Below are 23,007 nucleotides of genomic sequence, written 5' to 3'. Positions count from 1 at the left end.
AAAGTGAAACTCAATCTATTGCTATCTATATGATAGCCTACCGGCTACCGTACTAGTTTATTTTAGTTCACTGTATGTTATCAATCAAGTTTATTTTGGCACAGCTCCAGATTTATTTCAATTTACAATAGCAGAAAATATACCGGTAACATATTATTTTATTCATACGGAAGCTGCACCATAATGGCACTGAAAAAACCATGCGGTATCCAAGTTAAGCCACATGGGATATTTTACTGTGTAAATGCAATGGATGTCTGTGATATTATCTTACTTGGTTCTTAGGTACGGTAGTTGGGGTTTTACACTTAATCTGGATTAAAATACCTGGAAAGTTGAGCAAACTGTTAATTTCTGACAACTCGAAAGTTGACAATGAGTAATGCAGATGAAGTATTTCGCATTGCCAAGAAACTGGATAAAATGGCATCTAAGCAGACAACAGTGAGTTTCATGTCAATGTACTTTTCAAAATATTATATATATATACCATTACTGCAGCCTACATCCGTGTTGTTGATATCTAAAGTGGTGTATTTATAATTTCATCTTGATTACTTTATTGCTCATGTTATTGGTCATAATGGACTTAGTTACTGTACTCAGAAGGCCAAAGGCTCAGACATTAGGGTTAGGCTACTCATGGCTAGATCACTCATGCATAATGCTTATATTATGATAAAATGACAGGCAACACTAAAAGGCGGAAACGCGCAAATAAGCCGGGCGTGAAATGGCGTATTGTCCGCAGAAGTAGCGCTTTAACGCCGATGTAGAAAACGCGGAAATACGATCTTGGTGTCCGTATTGTTTAACATAGCGATAACTCCATCATAAAAGAATGAAATGTTGCAAAATTTGCATTTTGCTTCTAAAAAATAAGAATGCAGTCCTAAATGACAAGGGTGCAACCTAGTTCGTACCCTGAACAGTTCGTACCCTCAGTTCGTATCCTGAAAAGATCAAGAGAAAAAATTTAAAAAAGCCGAAGTCGCTGATCGCAGTTTCATAGCACAAAGCCGAACTCGCTGATCGGAGCTTCCGCAAACAAACTCGAGGGTTAGGGTTATCGGAAACTGCGGAAAAATGAAACAGCGGAAAAATATTTGGGGAAACTGCGATCAGCGAGGGTTAGAGCATAGATTACTCTATGGTTAGGGTAAAGGTTACCGGGAACTGCAGTTAACGGAAACTGCAAAACTACGAAAAAAGGTTTGCGGAAACTGCGATCAGCGAGGGTTAGGGTTAGAGCATAGATTATTCTATGGTTAAGGTAAGGGTTAGCGGAAACTGCAGTTAGCGGAAATTGCGAAACAATGTTTGCGGAAACTGCGATCAGCGAGGATTAGGGTTAGAGCATAGATTACTCTATGGTTAGAGACTTAGAGTTAGGGTAAGGGTTAGCGGAAACTACGGAAAAGTGTTTGCGGAAACTGCGATCAGCGAAGGTTAAGGTTAGAGCATAGATTAGTCTAGGGTTAGCGGATACTGCGGAAAAAATGTTTGCGGAAACTGCGATGAGCGAGGGTTAGCGTTAGAATAGGGTTACGGTTAAGGTTAGCGGAAACTGCAATCAGCGACTTCGGCTTTGTGCTATCTTTCCCTCAATCTTTTCAGGGGGAAAATTTTTAAATGTTTGCGGAAACTGCGATCAGCAACTTCCGCTTTTTTTAATGTTTTCTCTCGATCTTTTCAGGGTACGAACTGAGGGTACGAACTGTTCAGGGTACGAACTAGGTTGCATCCAAATGACAATTTTGTGAATATACTTTATGACAAAAAGCAAATATATGAGATTTTGTAATTGTATATATATTTTTATTTGGTTGAGTTTTTTGCTTACTCAAAAGCCAACCTAGTGTGACGCATTTGAAAGTGTTGTCCATACGCGCCGACTTCTGGGGGGCGGCGCCCCCCGTAAATTTATGGTTGAGGGGCAACAAAAATGGTGATTACAAGTGGTGTTTTCAAGATAAAACACTTCGCGAAAGAGATTTAGATCATTTAAGCGACTTAAATAATGCCGAAAGCAAGAAAAGCCTACGTTGCTCTTGCCCGCAAAACAGCAGCTGATCACATGGCTTTCTCATACGGTATGGAAATTTCAAAGTAGATGGTAGAGTAACTTACGCTGCTGGAATAGTCGAGGCAATATTCAGTAAACCAGCTAAATTAGACGCGCTATTTTCAACGAGGTCTTCCCGCTGTGAGACAATCATGATTCAACATAACGCATTGTTTTCTTTGCAATGTGTGAGAATTAAATCGAAAACCGATAAAAGAAAAGGTGTTTAATGGTCTTGGTCGCAGATATTGCCTGCATTAACGACGTCTCTTACCGCTATTATCACCTAGTTAACCTGACATCATTGTTTTATGCGGCCGCTAAGGTTTGACATCAACTTTAACGATCATGGAATGTTACGTAATAATAAGTACGATTATATCCTACACGCAAAAATAAAAAAATGATCTCTTAAAACAGCTCTTTCTGTTTTGTCTCGTGAGCTTTGCATATTGCTCAACAAGTGCATAAAGTTTAGAATTGACAAGAAATCATTGAATTTGAAAATTAAGTTTGAATCACTGCAAATAAACGTATTCAAAACTTTTACTTAGGCCGACGGCGACGCGATTTCACACTCCGTAATCTACGTCGACAATGATTTTTAGTGCGTTCATTTTGAAAACTGCCGAGCTGGAAACAGGGGTGATCGGTTTAAACCGGGGCGGTTTAAACCGGGCAGTTTTGACCACCTATTGCTGGTCAAAACTGGCCAAAACCTCTTTAGTGTATGAATCAAGTTGCTTTTCAATTGAATTAAAAGTATTACCCTCCATGTTATTAGTAATGATAATGATGTTCAACTATATTTTGTTTTGATCAACATAACCTAAATGCTGGATTTGGAACAAAAAATATTCAACTTCTCTGTTTGTTTTTAATGTTTCAATCAGTTGGTTATTTTAATTATTGAGAAAATTCAAATTCTAAAAATAAGTTTCTGATGAACCAAAAAATGCTTGGTAGAACGATGAACAATTTGCACAGCCAACTGAAGTACAAGAATTTATTTCAACAATTTTTTTATGAAAAACATTTGCCATCAAATTTTATCCAGTTAAAATAAAACAATGCGAATGCATATTCTAAGATGCTTTAAAAATTAAAGACAGGATAGTTTATGATTCGTTCTTTGAAGCAAAGTACACGTCATATGAGCCAAGAAAGGATTATCAGAAAAGGAACAAGTTGTGATGCCTTATGCCTATCTACTTTATGCAAGTTAGAACACCTCAATTGAACAATTGAAAATTGGAATTAACAAGTCTCCAGTATATTCAAATGCTTCATTCACCAGTCAATTTCATCTTTTCCTTCTCCCTCACCTTCTCCCTCCTCCCTCACCTTCTACCATCTCCCTCACGTTTTCAGTGATTTTCTGGCGAACACGATCAAGCAACTCATTACGGGGTTTTGACCAGTCAGGTCAGGGTTTTGACCATTTTTGACCGGTTTAAACCTAGTTTTGACCGGTTAAAACCAGGTTTAAACCGCTTAGTGGTCAAAACCCAGTTTTGACCACTTAGAGATCAACCCTGGCTGGAGACAACAGCATGTCCCGTGTTAGTTGAACTTGCCTTTTTGAGGTGAAAATCGCTTGCGAACATCTCGACCTTTATTCAAGTATTTAGCCTACTGTATTCAATAAAAGACTACAAAGACTTTCGATAAAAAACAGAAGAGAAAACACTTCGTCATTGTCAACGCTTTGAAAGTAAGTAATTAGCGAAACGAGGTTAATAAAACGGATAGCGGGTTTTCACTCTGCTTGAGATCATGATTTTGTGCCTTTTATTTCGACAACTTCACTGTCTTGATCGTTGTTATTCACTCGCACGAAAAGAATCGGCTTGTTTTCCCACTGTTCCAATTATGAGCTAACAATATCAACATTTTTTACGACTAGGCGACAAGCGTACTGCATGCGTAAAACTAATCCTTTCAAGCAGCGGTTTTAATACATTCGGTTTGCGACCTATTTGTCAATATAAACAAGACACTAAGCTTAATCAAAGACTATTTTTATTGAGTAAAATAGCGTTACGGTTATGACGTCATCACCTTTCTCGCCCCCCAAGGTTTTTTGAAAAGTCGGCGCCTATGGTGTTGTCTCTCATAATAAATTAAAGTCGTTGTTTAACTTCTACTTGTACTTTACTATCGTTTCAACTTTACAAAATGTCTTCTCTTGAGCTGTTGGCAGTTTTCCGCGCTTATTTCCGCATTTCCGCCTTTTAGTGTTGCCCTAAAATGGCGTTTAGGCCTGGAAATGTATTTTTAACTAAAATTGATGTTTTTTTTTGGCTGAGTAGTATAAGAACCAGACTAACTTTTAAATTCATTGGACAGGTTCGAATTGTCATGGTAATTTTACTTGTTGTTATTTTATTATAGGACAGAAAGAAATGAACAGCATGATTTTAGTAGCCTATCAACCATGGAAGACATCTTCCAATTTCACTAGCATGCTGTTTGACATGTAGCCTACTTTATCAAACAGTTTTGCTAAGATATACTAAACTTTTTATGACATATCAGACATGTTGCTCACCTTAACTGTTCAACTGTATGCACATAACACTTATGAACATCACATCAACAGTTACAAAAAAGCCATTAACCACTTGCGGACGATTTTCTTTTTATCTCTCTTACTTTGCTAGATGAAATTAATTTCAGAGAGATTTTCAGTTTTACTGTAGTTTTGTTTTTAAATTATTTTTTAGTTCAGTGGTTTCCCCAGTGCACAACATAACAATGTTGCCAATGTTAAAACATAGAATTGCTGAAAGTTTTGCGTAGATATACGTCGTCATCCGTCTCTTTGCAAAGTTTTACTCATGCATATATAATATCTGGTGACATATCACCCTCTTCCAATCTGCCTTGAGCCAGCATGGAAGCAGTACGGCTCATAAAATCACATGGAACCCTGTCAAGTGTCAAGTAACCCATGTTGATGCGCAATCTGCTGCAAGCGGAGATAGCGAATGATTATATATATATACATAGGCGTCGATTTTTTCTTAGAAGAGAGGAATTCTGGGTAGGCGAGAGTTTTTAAACAGATTTCATTGAATGTGTATGTTCGCAATGGTTAGTCTTTCTTTCTCACAAAGACTGCGTTTAGCGTCGCTGCTGCAATTAAGCTTTAATAGGTTTGATGTTTGCTTTCTTGCGCCTTGCGATCTTATGAGCGCTGCTAAACTAAACAAACTTTTTTTATGTTTTCCTTTGCGACCTAAAAAGCGCGTGACTCGTGACCTGTTATCTTTAAAGTGGCGCCTTCGGATATGCTGCAAAATGTTCGGACAGGTGACTACAGTAACAAGTACCATCAGGGTCAAGACGCATCCACTGGAATTAGGAAAAAAGCTTCCTTTGCAACGCACGACCATCCCGGGCCGGAAGCTGATCGGTAGCATGCTAACGTTAAATGGAGCAGGTCGAGATCCATGGCTCATGCTGTCTTCTGCAACTACCGGTGCATTACCTGAGACATTGACTTCACCACTGTCCATCCTTGAAGCACTGCTTTCTTCGTCAATGTCATCTAGCGTTCATTCGTGCTGGACGTGGCTTCTTCAGCGTTATCATCTCGACGCCATTTGGAAGCTGGTTTTAAGAATGCGCGAAAAGATGTTTGACTTTGCTTCATGTTTAACTTTTCAATAATGAAATGACAACATCGCGCGGTGCCCCAATTTATACCCAGCAACAAGTTTGTGAGAAAAGATTTGTAAAAAGAGATTGTTTCAGTACGTCTTTAGTTTGTATCGGTTATTTTATTGTCACGTTCATCATGATGTCATATTCATATTCCCTTACGCTGACGCGGAACTGAAGTTTGATTGTGACTTAACGAAAGTGAGACCATTCGGAGAAAAGATCAAACGTGGCTTTCTCTCACCAGGAATTGCCAGCGTGTGGCAGTTGCCGTGGTAACAACAATGCAGTGAGCAGGGCTGCGATTTTTTCTTTCTTGTCGAACGACCAAAAATTCTGCGTTTGTTTGTCGAATAGTGGTATGACGTCACAAGAGTCGGATTATAAGCGTTTGGCCGCGAATTACTGCGTGATAGAGAATTTTTCCTTTGGCATCTCTTTAGTCTCGCTTAGTACGTTAATGGTTATGCACGTACCCGCATGCAAACACAGTTAGGAGCGAAACATGCAAGTTACCAAGAAACACAGCGAAGAAGCAAAAAATGAACTGCAGATAAAAGAAAACGGAACAATACCACGATAATACAACAACGGCGTAATGCTACAGGCCTACAGCGTTTAAGGTGTGCCGAGATGGCAAACAAGCCTCTTCGTACAACATTGCAACAAACTACATACAATCACGTAAAGTAACACAAGAACGAATTAATTAATAACAGTGAAAAGGAAAGAATATTAGTAACAACACAAACATTAATGCCAGGGCATGCTTGCTGCTAGATCTTGATTTTGCTGCCTCTGTATGACTTTAGACAGGAGATTTCAAATGCTTTGCGACGTTAGGCTACTAAACGCTATTAGCTGGAAGTTTACCTGAATGATAAGTTCCAAAGTAACGTGGCAATGCTTCTCTCGATAGCTTTTTCGAACAGATCCGCACTTCACTCGCTGTTTGTTGAACCTTAACCACTTCTCGGTAAGACCGACCGAAGCTTTTGCCATCCGTGTTGTCGGAGGATTCTTTCGTTTTTTAGTCATTATAGGATACTGACTAACTGAAGACCATCCTATCTGTAGTTGGGCAAAGCTATGCTGTTCTTACAACTTGCCTATTACCTTGCCTTGTCCACTCCCAGTGACTACCTACTATTCTTCTAGAAGCGAACTCTTATATATAGCGACCTTTCTTATCTGTGTTTCTGATTCTGAACATCTGGTCGGAAACTAGGCTATTTTCTTGATGTAAAAAACTTGCGTAATAAGTAGGCTTTATTGTGTTCTTTTATTGTGTGCTTCTGCGATTATTTTCTCCTGTATCAATCACCTGCTTTAAGTTATGTAACGGAAAGGAAATCTTACATTTGTTTTCGTCATCATGCACTGGCTACATAAATCCATCATTGTTAAATCTTTCAAAGGATGGCATCTCGCCTGGTGCGAGACAAATTTCCTGCAGATGTCCAGACTTTCCAGCCAGCAAACTTGTTTATACATGTCATGCATTGTGATTCAACGTCAATGTAAAAACGACGGTTTTGCTAGCTGGGTTGTGTGCTTTTGTGAATGTGCAAAATCGCCCATTACGTAATCACAGAAACTCTTTTAGTGGAAGGAAGTCGAGTTGCAACCGTGTTTATCTGTCTACTATTCTTTATTCATATTGCAAAACATTTCTGCAATCTTGGAACAACAAGTGCATAAGTCAGACATAAATACAAACTTGCAAACACGTTGACAACTAAAAGTAGCCTACTTCGGTTATTTTATCTATAAAAGAAACCCGTTGTGTCGAATAGCACGAAACGTGTGTGGCGAAATGTTTGATGGCAGGCGTTAGAACTTCGATCAAAGCATTTTTCCGCTGTGTTCAAAATGTTCTGGAAGCGAACTCCTTTCCATAAAAATAGCGGCTTTTTTCATCTGTATTTCTGAACATCTGGTCGGAAACTAGGCTGTTTTCTACATGTGAAAAACTTTCATAGCAAGTATCCAACAGTCATTTTACCAGAGCAATATTGTTATTTGGCTCAAACGGCGAAATACAAACTGGCATAGACGTTGACAACTCAACGTAGCCTAGGTTATTTCATCTATAAAAGAAACCCGTTGTGTCGAATAGCACGAAACGTGTGTTGCGAAATGTTTGATGCCAGGCGTTGAACTCCGATCAAAGCATTCTCCCGCAGTGTTCAAAATGGCGACGCTGAAGCCTTGGGAGTTTCTCGTGTGAAGCGTCGCTTTTTAGACCTTGCTATGAAGTAGGCTACCTGGCGCAAGAAAGTTTACGTAAGACAGCACTTTTATGATTGCATCACGTGATGCCCCCCCCCCCCCCCCCCCGATTGTTCCTCGACCTGACGACGTTTAGTCCTCTCTCAGTTTTTTTTTCTTTTTATTTCCCTTTTTTTCGTTTTTTTTTTTTTTTTTTCCGTAAGGCACGGCGTTTGTCGAATAGTGATGGCGCGTGTCGAGTGACCTCGTCACCGAAAAAGGCAAAAATCGCAGCCCTGGCAGTGAGTACCGCCTTTTTTCAACGCAGCGTTGTTGCGAAATTGCTTTGTTCTGTCGGATACCTAGCGAGAGGCATGGCGTAAAACAAGAAGTTGCGCTGCAGTTGGTTGGATAATTCAGCGTTTCACTAAAACGGTAATAATTGGAACGAACACTTCATAAGTGTCATGAAAACAGGGTGGGCGAAACATATTTTGCCCACCCTCGTTTCACGGCAGGGTGGGCGCCGCCCACCCGGCCCACCCTCTTTCGACGCCTATGTATATATAATATATATGTCAACTATCCACAAGTGGCCAAGCTCAATGAAAGATGTTGAATTTCAAAAAGAGACAATGACAAGATGGAATTCAATACTTTTGTAATTGATATCAAACTCACATTGTTTTACTCTTCCAATAAAAAACAAAGTAAATTGTAATGCAGGACCAGGGCTTACAGTTACACCATTAGTCCAGAACAATATTTAAACATATGCTATATTTGGTTTAATAACCATCACTATTCTTGATTTTTCCATGACAAACCATGGTTTCTTCAGCTTTATTTATACTCTACTTAATATCACCACTACTTTTTTCTGTTATTTTTTGCACTTAGGATTTGGAGTTAATTAAATGATTGGATAGATATGTGATTTAGAAATTTTCAGCACAAGCACCACAAAAGAGGTCACAGTGGCGTGAAAAAAGTGTAGTGACAAAGCTGTATATTTTTCTCCCTTATTTATAATGTATTGTATGAGCTTTAAGGTAAATATCCTGATGATCCCAATGAGGGTGAAACAGTCTGTTAACGTTTTTAGTGAATGGTAAATGTATTTTAGTAATCTCCAAGATGTGTATTTCCATAAAAAGGATCCGATGAGTGTATTAATGCATGATGATTGATGATGCTAATAAATTACTTTGAAGACGTATGTTGAAGCCTATTTTACTTCCTCTTATACAGGACAATGCCTTGGATATCCTAAAAGCTCTGAAAAAAATCCCCATCAGCCTCGAAACCCTTCAGCGCACAAGAATTGGTATGTCAGTCAACAATGTAAGGAAACAAACAAAAAATGAAGAAGTTGCAAGCACAGCAAAACAACTGATTAAAGGCTGGAAAAAGTTAGTTTCAGGTATTTTAAATTTTTCTTGCTTATTAATTATAATAATAATCTGTTTCAAATTCTACATGTTTTTAACTTAGCATGAAAGAGCTTTGTCTAGGGTTTGACATATCATTTTATACGTATGCTTTGTGGCTTCACTTAAAGTTTAGCAAAAAAAAGGTTCATTTTATAACTTTGAAAATGACGGTCAAGACATGTTGATTTCACGTGGACTCATAGGCATCGATTACGCGGGACAGGGGGGCGTCACCCCCACGGGTCAGACATTTTTGCGAGATATATCTGGCCCCCTCGGCTTTTTGTTAATATTAACAACTTTGTGAGAAAACTGCCGTTTTGCGCTGTTTACGCGAATGCACAAGCTACATTTGTTCAAATTCCTAAAATACAGCTTTGCCAAATGTCTTGTAACAAAAGTTGGGAGTCTGATCGTGCTGTGGCAATTTTAGCTCGTTCATTTAACGTTGAGTAACGAGCTTGTCTGGAAAGTCTTTTTCGACTTTGTGAATATGTAGTCTAACAGGCTAGCAAGCAAAGTTCAATTTTGCGAAAACTATTGAAGCTATTTATCAAGAGTGTGTGAAAAGAAATTCGCCAACAATATTTATATAACAAAAATTGTTGCGTTTTTTTTTTTCATTTTCTAATCTTTACTTATTTCTTTTGTGGTGATAGTTTTGTTTGATGGACCAACGAATTTAATTCTGAACGAACGACATTCACTGCGTTGTATTTAACTAAGTATTACATAAAGCAATAAGCATGCAAAGGTATTTGTTATGTGTCCAGCCTTCAAACTTCGCGTATTTTTACTGCGGTAAAATCATTGCCAACGTAAAATTACGAATTGCGAAAATGGAGTCGGCAAATTGCCGAAGTAAAAACTGTGAACACGTTTATTTGCCAGGATTTCAATTGCATTTTCAAATTTAAGGATTTCTTGTCGATTCTAAACTTTACATAATTATAATATACGATTTTTTAATATGCAAAACTCACGAAACAAAATAACTGCTTTTTGGAAAATAGTATTCACCACCCAGTAAGCAAAAACAGCTGCTTTAAGCGATCATTTTATTATTTTTGCGTCTATAATCGTTCTTATTACTTAGCAATCTATGATCACTGTCGCGCATATGAGAGCAGTCGACCTTAAACCTTAGCGGCGGCATGAAACAATGATGTCAGGTTGGCTGAGTGATAATAGCGGTGATAGACGTCTTAATGCAGGCAGTTGATCACACAAAAAGAAAAACAAGAGAAAACGAAGTAAAAATGCTCGAAAAGTTTAAAGAGATACCACATCCACCAAAACCAATCACAATGTAATCACACTGCACGTTCAGCTTTGTTTTTCTAAGACTTTTGGCATTACCAGAAAAGGAAAGGATTTTTATTGTTGAAAGTATATTTTGTTTTATACTAAACATTAAGTTTTGAATTAGAACGTGTCATTTTTATTTAAAAAGCTTTAGTGGCTTTAACCCACTTTATGATTTTATACCACCGCACATTTGAACAGCCATTATATTTTATTTGAAGAACCTTCCAGCAAGAAATCCAATGACAAAAAATCCGTTGATTCTGCAGAGTCAAAAGTATCTTCAACAATACACAGTAGTTCTTCAAAAGTCGAGGTATATCTAACTGTAAATAGATAGCAGTTTTAAAATAAAAATATTTACTAAAAAGTATTAGTTCAATTTTGCCTTTTATATATTTTTTTCTTTTTTAAACTATCTGCATGTGGATATTAAAACAAGTACTGCTCGCTATTTGTATGGTGCGATAGTGGCAATTCTGGTTCGATTCTGTTTTTTTTTTCGGTCATTTATCGGTCATTGACCGATTTTTTAGCAAAATGTCCGAAAAAAATATAGTCAATTCGGTCAAAATGTCCGAAAAAAACAACGTTTCTCAGCGAAACTTGATGTTGTAGCTAGTCAGAAAGTGCAAATTTTGGTTTGTATCAGCTACTTGAAAGGAAATATTTTCACCAGAAAAAATGACCGAAATAAATAAAAAATGACCGAAATTTTTCAAGTCATTTCGGACAAATGACCGAAAAGTCTCAGCGAAAAAAAAAACAGTGCTTCGAAATATATCACTTTCAAAACGTCCGTAACAACACATGATGAAGATTTTCAAATTCCTTTGCAGCCATGATCGGAAGCTTAAAAAATACAACAAATATCTGTTTGAAAAGTTAAACAATAAAAACTATTAATACTACAAAATTGCCCAATGCCAAGCAAGAAGCCAAGCAGAGCGAATTAAATCAAATATAGTTATTAGTCTCCGAACCCTTGACAGCCTGTTTCACCTAAAAGGAGGATCACCAGAAGGTCCTTATTCAAATAGAATCTAATTGAATTTTAAGGACCTTCTGATGATCCTCTTTTTAGGTGAAACAGGCTGTTTGAAAAGTTTACAATTTTGTATCTATACTTAACAGTTATACAAAGGCTACTTGCTGTTACATATAAACATTAGCATTTTTATCATGTGTTGTAAACGTAGAAAAAAATTGTAGTCAACGTTTTGACGTAACATTTAATACTGCACTGTGCTTATTCCGTAGCAAAACATCTTTCAACCAATGCGAAAGTGACCATTGTTGACCTCTATTCATCTAATATTTTTTTAATGAAACTATTTAAAACGTTAAAGACAAAAAGCCATGTAAGAGTTGCTCTTTTGCCGTGGGACGCTTTGCTATTGGACCGATGTGTTTTAGTTACAAGGTCCGCATCAAGCTTGTCAACCACTGAGTCGGTGCACTTTTTTTGGGTAAAGCACCCATCTAACAGACAGTCTCATATGCAAATAGAAACATTAGCATGCAGTCGACTTTTAATTGCTCAGTTTGTTAATGTTAAATGCAATTAGACTGACAGTCCCTCTCCTCCCGCTACGGAGGAAGTACAAACTTTCAACATGCTTAAACCAACCAACAACCCAATTCGAGATAAATGCCGGGATATGTTACTGCGGGGACTGCAAACTGACAGTAAGTTTTTGTTAATCTAATATGTATTGTATAATCCATATTTTGATCTAATATAATCCAGTCTAATCCAGATCTAGTACATGCAGATTTATAAATGATTTTGGTAACAAGGTTAGTTATATTCATATGAATCTTCTGGACGAGATTATTCGTTTGAAAGCACATCACTACATTGCTTGGGTTTAGTCTTGTCAACCAGTCCACTCTCTGTAAAATTTGTAAGTTTTCATATGGTCATGAGTTCCTTGCGCATTGAGCAAGAGTTGTAATGCAAATTCAACATATCCTTGAATTTTTAACAAAGCCCAACACAATATACAGTAGAAGAATTATTGAACTGATCGTCAGTGCTCGACAACTATTTGACTGGTAAAAAAACACAAGCTTTACATTTAAGATTCATTTAGTAAAGCTTGTTTCTGCCACTAACAGCTGCAAAAGCATACTAATCTATGCATTTAATATAAACATAGCACAGAAATTGGGTTGATTTTAAGTTCCTTTGGTGAATTCAATGTATTTTTATAGACACTTCAGGTCATGGCGAGTCACGTTGCGCTTTTCTCGCCGGCGCTATTGAAGAAGCCATTTTTACCGAATTCAAAGACACAGGCGTCAAATACAAAAACAGAATTCGAAGCCGCTTCAGCAACCTGAAAGACTCAAAGAACGTTGGTCTCAGACAGAACGTACTCACTGGTGTTGTAAAACCGGAACGTCTCGCGAAGATGACAGCCGAGGTACTGTTGGCATAATCTTTGTTATATTTCTTAATTACTTGTCATAATTCAACGTTTCACAGTTTGGTGGTCGCAACCCCAGCCAGCAAAATCCGTCATTTTTACATTGATTCAATGTCTGCAGACGTTGAATCAATATAAAAATGACGGATTTTGCTGGTTGAGACGTCATGCAGAGAGGATCTCACAAACCGCAAGACATTCTAAAAGTTAAATATTTTTTTCCAGGGATTGTTTTGCAAGGCAGCTTCTTATCTAAATGAAAGCATAAAATCAATTTATGGTTGGATAGGCGGCTGCAATCCCATATAAACAAAAGAAAAACATGAATGGAAAGTTGAGAATAGCATGAGATTGAGGGCCTGGACGACATTCTGATTTTTTCCTCGTGATCATTTAAGGTTCGAACCTAATAATGTAGTGCCTTGGTCTGTACCTCTGAGAATTTAAGCATATGCACTTTATTTCAAAAGATTTGTCACAAGAATTCTTTGTATTGTATACGGTACTAGTTTTTGACATCACATCGAATAATTGAGAAACGTTGCCACTTTGTGTCAACAATTTATTAAAAATATATACGCAAGGTGACGTGCGAGAGTGGTTCTTCATGTTCGGCCACTTTTGCTTTTAATATTACAAAACAGTGCATCAATCTTCAAACAAAACTTCAATCTTAGTCGCTTTTGTTTAGCAACGACCAAGTTCATCAAAGCTTGAAATTTAATTACAAATATGCAATTTTCAAATTATTTTCCGACGTCAACGCATATCAACAGAATGCTTGCGTGTTAAGATAACGTGACGTCATGAGAGCATTGACCAACCAAGTTGCTTCTAGTCTGGGCCATTACGTAATCTTAATGTTTTTTTGTCTCTGCGCGTCCTGATTTTGTTTCTGGTTAAATTAATTTCAACATTGTGGCGTTTTAGCGTAGGCAGATGAAAACGTGATAAATTTTGTTAACTGCTTTTTGCCAGAATTTGATACTAACGGCTGTTTGTGTTAAATTCTTGCAACCCAGCAATCCAGTGCTTTTTTACATTGACTTAACATCTGCTGACATTGAGGGCAGGTTTTCTGGCCGGGATTGCGATAGTTTTGCCTTCTCTTTTGCGTTAAAATTGCGCATGCCCATTACCCATAGGCTTAGTCACGTCTAATATTATTTTGTTGAATACGCAGTATACTTTGGGTTAGGCCTACCTATAAGACCGTTACGTTATTTAAACTTTCGAGGGATTAGTTAGATGCTGAAAATTTACAAACACGTTAATGTTTTATCTTACGGTTTATTAGAGTGAGTATGAATTGTTTTAGTGTTAAAACTTTTCAAAACTTTATGGGCACAAGCTCCTCATATCAACTTTTTCACTTTTTTTAAATCTCAAAAATCTCGAAATTTACATTGTTCATTTAGCTAAGAATTTTTGTGTCGCAATTCTAGTGCCCCCAAAAACTTTTTTTCTGGTTTGCTTGTGCGTACAAGCCAGTACTTTGAATTTCGACCTCAAAGGCGAAATTATTTCACAGAAACAACTTTAAAATAAATTTAGTCGGACCACACACTAAAATATTTGAGTAGGTTGCAATAAATATTTGAATATTTTGGTTACCGGTCCGTAAAAGGATTTTTGTATTTGTATTAGTCCGACATTGTTGAAAGGTTAAGAACCACTTGTTTAGATTATTCAATAAAGAAGCTGTTTTTCGACATCTTAAAACCGCAACAGTGCAAGACAAACATTACCTTTATTCACAAACCATGATATTGTTTGCATTTTTTTTTATGCTTTTAATTGTCATTTTTTTTATCAAAAACAACGACATATCATGCGTGGATCAAATGCGATTGCTGGTCAAGTATATACCTGTATTTTGAAGAAAACAAATCTCTTTTGCAAAACTGTGGTTTAACAATTCTTTGAAAGAGGATTTCATGATTGCTTTAGACTTAGTTAACTACGGCGCTCCTGTCACGAACGAAATGGAGGAAAATTTTAATAATTAGCTTTTTGCGATAACCAACCGGTTATCCGCGCTGTCTTTTGACAGACCAAACACGTATTGCAGAGTTTCTGCGAAACAAAATATTTCAATATACTTTTTTCTTGAAACAACAATACGAAAACAATAACTAACTCAATAGCTGAGTTGCAAGAAAAAGCACATTGAAATTTTTCTTTCGCTGAAACTCTACAATTTTGCGCCATTCCTCTAAGCTCCCAATGACGCAATCCTCTTTACAGCTCAGCACTTCTCGGGATGCAATTTATTGAGTGGCCGAAGTTTTGCCGAACGGGTTAAGGGGTGAAACTGGGTGCTCTTTTTGGATTAACCTTCATAGCATGTTGATTTTTGTCTTCTGTTTGCCAACATACGGTCTAGTGCGATGTGACTTATTTTAACCTATGCTGATTAATAAATTGTTGCAGCATTTTTTAAATTTGATTTCATTTGAATTATCTTCTAAAAAAAAATTTCCAGCTCAAAGAGTCCTTCATTTTTGACATTAACTAGCTAGTTTAAGGTCTTTAATGTACTGTTAAAGTACAGTGTTCCCAGAAAGCAAAATTCTTCATTTTTACATTGATTCAACGTCTGCAGACGTTGAATCAATGTAAAAATGACGTATTTTTTTGTCTGGGTTAATATTCTTGCCTGAGTTTCACAAAGTTAAGCTGGTATTATTTTTTGATAAGGAAATGGCTAGTGATGAAATGAAGAAGATGAGAGAGGTCTTCGAAGAACAGAATATTAAAGATCATCAGATGTCAACAAATGAAGGCACAAAGACAGACATGTTTAGCTGCGGCAAATGCAAAGGTCATGCCTGCACTTATACTCAGGTACCGGTATAGTTTTTGTTTTTGAAGGTTTGGCGTTTTTGGACCATATTGTGAATTGTGATACATCTAAACACCCGCAAATTTTAACATCATAGGAATTTTACAAGTGCAGTGACAAAATATATACATTGTTAAGAGATCGCTAAACGCCCATTTTCGCCCACTAACTAAATACATCATTGATTTTGTATGCTTGGAGGTATGACTTGACGTGACGGCGAGCATCTTTGAGCTTCCGAAGATATGTTCACTTTTTTCACTTCTCTTTTTTTATGAATTTCATGCTAAAAAAAACTTTCAAGAAGTTCCCTTTCAGTAAGTCACCTTTGGCCTTCAGTAAGTCACTTGGTCACCTTTGGCTTCAGTAAGTCACTAAAACAACACAAGATTAATTATCGACTTCCAGCTTAAATGATTTTCCCTCCTTGCGTTACAGGTGAAATAAGTTTGGTGTAAAGTTTAATTTTTTTTTTAGATTTTTAAAGATCTTGTACACTGCATTATGTGTCTAAGAGTAATTACCATGGACTCAAATGTCCCCAGAATTTGTAAACAAATCTTTTTAGAACACAGAATTTGTTTTTTCACGAAACTGCGCCTTTGAATCTATTGACGATTACATTTTTATAAGAAGCTTATCTAAATGAGGATAGATCTCTTTCTACTTTCTATCGTTGCATTTGTTGTGTTCACTGCAAGTTTGCTGGGAAAATAAAGGGCAACAGGGTTTATTCCATCGTTATCCAAGTTCCTGTTATTCCATGTCAATGACACAAGCACATAAAAGTTATTCCAGAAATAGATCGCAAAATTTACACACAACACCGCCCATTCTTTTGCAACAGAGACAATTCTAATAATCTCAGTAGAAATAAGTTACGGCGTTGTGCTATCCCCGGGGTATTGTTATAAAAAAATGCAAGATTTTTCTTTATTAAGTTTCAGTATGACGATTTGCTTATATTTTACTTGTGTGTGTGTATGTCATGCATGTACATTGTAAATAGGGTGTTTCATTTTTTCACCATTTTTGAAATTCAAAATGCCTGGGGTCCCATCTGGTGGTATTTGGGGTAAAAAGTTTACACCCCCATTTTTTTTAAATTATGACGTCATATTGAGGTGGTCCACGAGGTTTGAAATTTTTGGGCCTCAAAATATCGAAATTTGGCCGTATCTCCGGAACCACTCATCATAGATCGACAAAATTAGTGTCAAAATGCGCAGAAGGGTCGTTTTCCTATACCTATTGTAGAGAATATTAAGGTCTATCTGCTTTAGAAAAAAAGTTATTTCAAAAAAATCTAATTTTTGGTCTATTTTATCCTGATGAACAGAGACCAAGGTGATCAAGATAAAAAGTTTTTCCGTATTTTTCCACTCTTGGAAGCTGATATTGCGTAATAATAGTCCTCGTTCGTTTTGCAAGAGATGAAACGGCAATAATTGAAGGTATTACTATTATAATGTAACCGTTGAGGAAGAGGTATGCTGCTCACCTGCTTTAGATTAAGTGTCATTATGGCATTAAGGTCAAGTATTAGCAAGTCGATGCAAAACTTCAAGGAATTGGAGAGAAGTGTGCTTCCCCTTAATTCAGATATAGTCAGTCACTATTTTTACTTGAGCAAGAAAGCAGCCGAAACAAATCCTAAGTTTTTGAAGAAAATACCCCATTTCAAAGATTTAAAAAATGAACTGCTGAAAGATGTAGTTGGCATATGGAACAGGAACAAAGCTGGTCTTCCAGTGTATAGCGAACAAAGAATTGAAGCGAAGTTAAAAGACGTGATAAAAAAGTACAATACAGCAAGAAAGAAGGAAATGAAACGCAGAGGTAATGAGGTTAATCAAGAATGGTTACAGAACTTGTTCGATATATGTGCATGCAAGTGTTCGATCTCCGAAAATCCGGTTGTTTTTCGAAAGAAACTCTCTTGCAGCTGTGAACTCGAAAACCGAGTCCAGGAGAAAGAAATCGCTTTCTTGAAAAATCGAAAAAATGTTTATCGGTTGCATAGATGATGTCAACCATGTAGAAAAGGCTTTGGAACGGGAAAATCATATAAGGAGGTGGGAAACGAGCAGTGAAGTTGAACAACCCCTACATTCAGCATTCTTTTTCAAAAAATGATAGAAGTTGCTTACTTGCTGATCGTAGGATAACTTCGGTACGCCAGCAGTCAGATCTTATGAGGTCGGTTCTTGGAAAAGATCAAATAGCTGCATCACCTTCGACAGTACGCCACCAACGACAAAAAACAAGAGAAAAATCTTTGATGGAAAGTGAGGACCTTCTCTACTCAGCTTCTGCTATGCAGTTATGTTATGATGGGCGCATTGTCGATAAAATAGATCGATACGTTTTCTTGGGTCAACTTGTTGATGATAGGCATGAAGCACGAAAGTGTGCTTGCTGTGAAATCTTTTCCCAAAAGTGTGTCGGTCCCTGCAGAACTGATTTTTGACACCATCATCCAGGAGGCTTGCAGAGTTCACCTATCCCAAGTATATTCACTTCAGTCATGGCTAATACGACTACTCTCAACACAAAAAAAAGTCAGGAGTCAATACTCGACTAGTCAATTATTTTAATGATGAAGTTGGTCATGATATTCAATTATTCATACCCTTGAATGCATGTTCCACATAAACGAAATATATCTTTCCCTTGTCATTTATTTTGTGGACGGCGCCAAGAAGGGTCTTGGAGCAATGCAAGATGGGGCTTTGCTTAACCAGACAGCAAGACTAGACAAGCCAAGTACTAAAACCTTAACACCAACCGATAAGTTGAACGTTCCGGTAACAAGAATAACTGCTGTGCATTTCAAAGCTAAGCACATTTCTCTTCAATTGCTTGAAGTTTTGCATCGACTTACTAATACCTGACCTTAATGCCATAATGACACTTAATCTAAAGCAGGTGAGCAGCATACCTCTTCCTTAACGGTTACATTAACTTATAATAGCAATACCTTCAATTATTAACCTTTCATCTCTTGCAAAACGAACAAGGACTATTATTATGCAATAGCAGCTTCCAAGAGTGGAAAAATACGGAAAAACTTTTTATCTTGATCACTTGATCTCTGTTCATCATGAGAAAATAGACCGAAAATCAGATTTTTTGAAATAACTTTTTTTCTAAAGCAGATAGACCTTAATATTCTCTACATCAGGTATAGGAAACCGACCCTTCTGCGCATTTTGACACTAATTTTGTCGATCTATGATGAGTGGCACCGGAGATACGGCCAAATTTCGAGATTTTGAGACCCAAAAGTTTCAAACCTCGTGGACCACCTCAATATGACGTCATAATTTTAAAAAAATGGGGGTGTAAACTTTTTACTCTAAATACCACTAGATGGGACCCAGGCATTTTGAATTTCAAAAATGGTGAAAAAATAAAACACCAGTACAATGGTTATTTGTACAGTGTCGGCATTTGATAGGCGTGATGCCGAAACCAATCCTATATAGTCAATTTAGCCATGCGTGTTTCCAAATTCTAAAATCAAAATTTGAATAAAAATTTTATGTTGAAATTTCCTCAAGAATGTGAAGTTAAACTCCGGAAAAAAAAACTCCGTTTCTGAAATCAGTCATGCTCCTTAAGTTATACAGAGCAGCACTCAACCTAGGTTTGTGCCGATTTCCTAATCTTGTTAAGATTCGGACAAATTGCCCTCTTTCGCAGTTGGATTCGGTTCTGAACAAAATATACAAAGTCGAAATCTTGTTTTCTTTTATGTAGTGGAATGGCGCACCAGGTAAGGCGCTCGCTTTCCAATCATGCAATCTTGGTTCGACTCCCGGCTAAAGCTGAGTTGTTGCTAAACACCGCTCACCTCTACTTAGGGTGTAATATCTTGCATTCATGTTCCGACTAAACGTTTCTGGATTTTCTCAGCTCATTTACATCGAACTTAGCGGCTACTTTGTTGACAGAATTCGTGGCTCTGCGTTGCTCATGCGGCTTCAATGTGTCATGCAGTCACCTTTTGCGGTCTCACATGCTATATGCGGTCACGGCTTATGACATCACACTCAGCTTTGTCCTTGTCATTCAAGTTTTCAACATCGGTTTTTATTTGTTTACAGTTGCAGACCAGAAGTTCAGACGAACCGATGACCACTTTTGTCTTCTGTTTGGAATGCGGCAACCGATGGAAGTTCTGTTGATCCGGACAAGAGTTTTTTGTTAATTGTCTTTGCAGACGTTTTTCTACTTAAAGCCTTGCTATGGTCAGAAGCAGCACGATTTGTCATTGAAATGACCGCAGTGGGAATTTTTACGAACAACCTTGTTGTGGCTGTGGTTTTTGCAGTTTTGAAAAACAACTTCATACCCATGTTACCTGGCCCGTAAGCGAATTTTCTAGATATTCCCATGAAAACTAGACAAGGAAGACAAGATGGTCATTAAAGAATACCAATGCTGCTGTGAATATTAACAAGCAATCGAATTTTTATGTTGATAAATAAAACTTTCTCGAAACTAGCCAAAATTTAGCCAATCTCGCCTTTATATATTGCAAAGTTTTTTTCTGAGACTGATTTAGTATGCACATTACTTGCGAGAAATGGAAGAGTCTTCTGACTTGTTTTCCAATTTAGAGTCCAATCACACGTAGGAATAAATCGTTGAAATTGGTCAGTATGATCTCTGAAAGCTTTAAAAGTTAAGCTTAAAGTTCTGGTCAGAACTAAAATACACATATTTAAGAGTAATTTTTCTAAATTTCTAAAGGCCACTCTTAAATGTTTAGAGGTCAGCAGACTTGTTCATTCCAAGTTGAAGCTTGATAAACACTGATACACTGATAAACACTGATTGAGCTTGCATCTTATCTTTTTTTTTAATCAAATTCCACAGTTTCATGATAAAAGGTTTTGTGAAAGCTGGGTCATCAGAAAGAAAGGTTGCATTTACCGTCGTGTTTTCTGGCGAACCAATATATGTGCCTACTTCTTTCAAGCATGTCATTAAGTGTTTTAGAATACACTGACTCACGCTATTACCTGGTCTCGAATCAACGTCTTTTCAAATCTCAATATGACGCTTCTCACGTATGACGTATTTCTTACGTATTCTCAATATACCGCTCTTCACGCTGCTAGTCAAAGACGCAACAGAAGACGTACGGTAGGTTACGTTTTGCAATGCGACCTGACGCTATTTTTCAACAGAAAACCTCATCCATTCTTGCGTACCCGTACACTATTAACATAGTCTTTCATCAAATTTGACAGTTGGTGTTTCTGCACTCCCAGTGTTCTGTTCTAATTGGTGGAAAGAATTTTGCTTTTAGATCCCTCTTTATTGTCATAGTTTGGTTCCTAAACTAAAATATTATAAGTTTCTTGTTGGCTTTTATAACAGTGACCTGTTAGCTGTGAGCTTCGTTTTCTGATCACACCAGTGGAATGGTAGGTCCCGTAGAGGTTTATATGAGCATGATCTATCATAGCCTTTGAATTTTCAAGGCTTGCATGATATTTGCATGGTTTGTTGTAGGCCAGTGGTTCCCACTTTTTTCAGTGCAATGTACTCAGAACTTTTTTGATCTTGCGACCCACCGACGAATTTTTTTTTTAGGCAGGCCTCCAAGCTCCCGACGTCCATCGCGGCCATGAAGGCAGAAAAGTTGTGAAACGGCCTCCGAAACTACCGTGTCGGTAGGCCATGTTTGGTCGCGGCTTTCACAAGTCATTTCTCCACTTCGTTGGTATTTCAAACTTATTTGTCCACTCGCGTTTGTACGTGAAACTTGTTTCTCTTCACTCACATTTGCAACCTTTTTTCTCAAACTAGGCAAAGTTTCTCACCCCGACAAAGAATATTGCTGATAAAAAATTCGTAAAAAGTCTAAGCGGCGATCTATAAAAACTCGAAAACTAACTCCACACCTACTTGGAAAGCAATGTGTTTAAATACACCTTAAAGTATGTTTCAGGGCCTTGTTTGCGTTATTTTTTTCCGAGTTAACGCAAAAACACGATATCAACTAACAGATTTGTAACGGATTTTTTATTTTGGCTGCCGGGAAGAATCTCTGGTAGGCCATGCTTGGTCGCCAGAAAAATAAAGGAGCTTAGAGGCCTGTAAGGTGTAGCGACCTTGCCAAATATTAAACTGAGTAATGATCAGTATCTATTTTAATATCCCATTTCGGTCTCAAGCAGGATATCCCAGCCAGCAAAATCCGTCATTTTTACATTGATTCAACGTCTGCAGACGACGTTTTGTCGCTTCTACTTTTTTCTTGAGTAAACTTCTGCTATGTGTTGCTTTCGTCTTGGTGGTCAAAAATAAACTATTCAAACAAGAGTTTTTTTCATTTAAACCACCACAAAGCGAACTACACACTGGATGACTGTGATGTGTGCTGAGCTCTGCTTTTACTTATTTACTGAAATTAGGTTCTCCAAATTGTATTTGAATTTTTAAAACTGTCAGAAGCGTTTTGTTTTGATAAATACCAGTCGATATTTCGTTTCAGTCATATCCACGACAGGAAAACCCTACTTTGCGTAAATAAGATAAAAGGAAAGTGGGTCTTCTGGCCTAGTGACAAATTAATGTTTTTGAAACACTTGCTGCTCTTCCACCACCTAGTAAGTGAACATCTAAGAAAGAACGATAAACTTCGATGGTCTGCAAACTGCAGTTTATAGCCTACACTTTAGAGCTGTACACTTCGTGTGTGACGCGATATGATAAGCAAAAGAGCGTTGTGTGATTGATTTGACATTTAACACAACAGTTTGTTTCTTTGACGGCATATAAAAATCAAACTGAATAACTTATAACCACAAAAATTTTGAACTTACGAAAAGCTCCATCCGGTTATGCTAAGCCAAATCATTGCCCGGTTCTCCGAAACATCTTAAACGACAGGGAGTTTGGGAACCACTGGTGTAGGCAATTAATGACATTTTAGCACAATTCTTATGAAACGTGTAAATATCTTTAGTGCTAACATTCATTGGTGTTTTACTTTGACATTTTTATGAGTTGGCGTGAAATAAACTTTGAAGG

At 37.4% G+C, this 23,007-nt stretch overlaps 1 protein-coding gene across 2 annotated transcripts; it reads left to right on the top strand.

The window, feature by feature from the left end:
• Positions 1-290: 290 nt before the first annotated feature.
• On the top strand, positions 291-23,007 carry LOC145764578 (transcription elongation factor A protein 2-like). Of its 2 annotated transcripts, XM_082576207.1 has the most exons (7): positions 291-444; positions 9,194-9,365; positions 10,902-10,996; positions 12,249-12,369; positions 12,898-13,109; positions 15,813-15,959; positions 20,067-23,007. In XM_082576207.1, exons 1-7 carry the CDS (start codon positions 376-378, stop codon positions 20,145-20,147), a joined length of 897 nt encoding a protein of 298 aa, XP_082432333.1. In that variant the 5' UTR covers positions 291-375; the 3' UTR covers positions 20,148-23,007. The 2 variants fall into 2 exon arrangements, with proteins under 2 accessions (XP_082432333.1, XP_082432334.1); XM_082576208.1 differs by lacking the exons at positions 15,813-15,959; positions 20,067-23,007 and adding an exon at positions 13,338-13,437.

This window comes from Aplidium turbinatum, chromosome 2 (assembly GCF_918807975.1).
Source record: "Aplidium turbinatum chromosome 2, kaAplTurb1.1, whole genome shotgun sequence".
NCBI lineage: Eukaryota > Metazoa > Chordata > Ascidiacea > Aplousobranchia > Polyclinidae > Aplidium > Aplidium turbinatum.
The sequence above is the reverse complement of the archived record's forward strand: the minus strand, read 5'-3'. Positions and strand labels throughout refer to the sequence as shown.

Coding starts and splice junctions, on each gene's coding strand:
- LOC145764578 (XM_082576207.1), top strand. CDS start 376: ATGAGTAATGCAGATGAAGTATTTCGCATTGCCAAGAAACTGGATAAA. Junction 445..9,193: donor TGGCATCTAAGCAGACAACA/GTGAGTTTCATG, acceptor CCTCTTATACAG/GACAATGCCTTGGATATCCT. Junction 15,960..20,066: donor ATGCCTGCACTTATACTCAG/GTACCGGTATAG, acceptor ATTTGTTTACAG/TTGCAGACCAGAAGTTCAGA.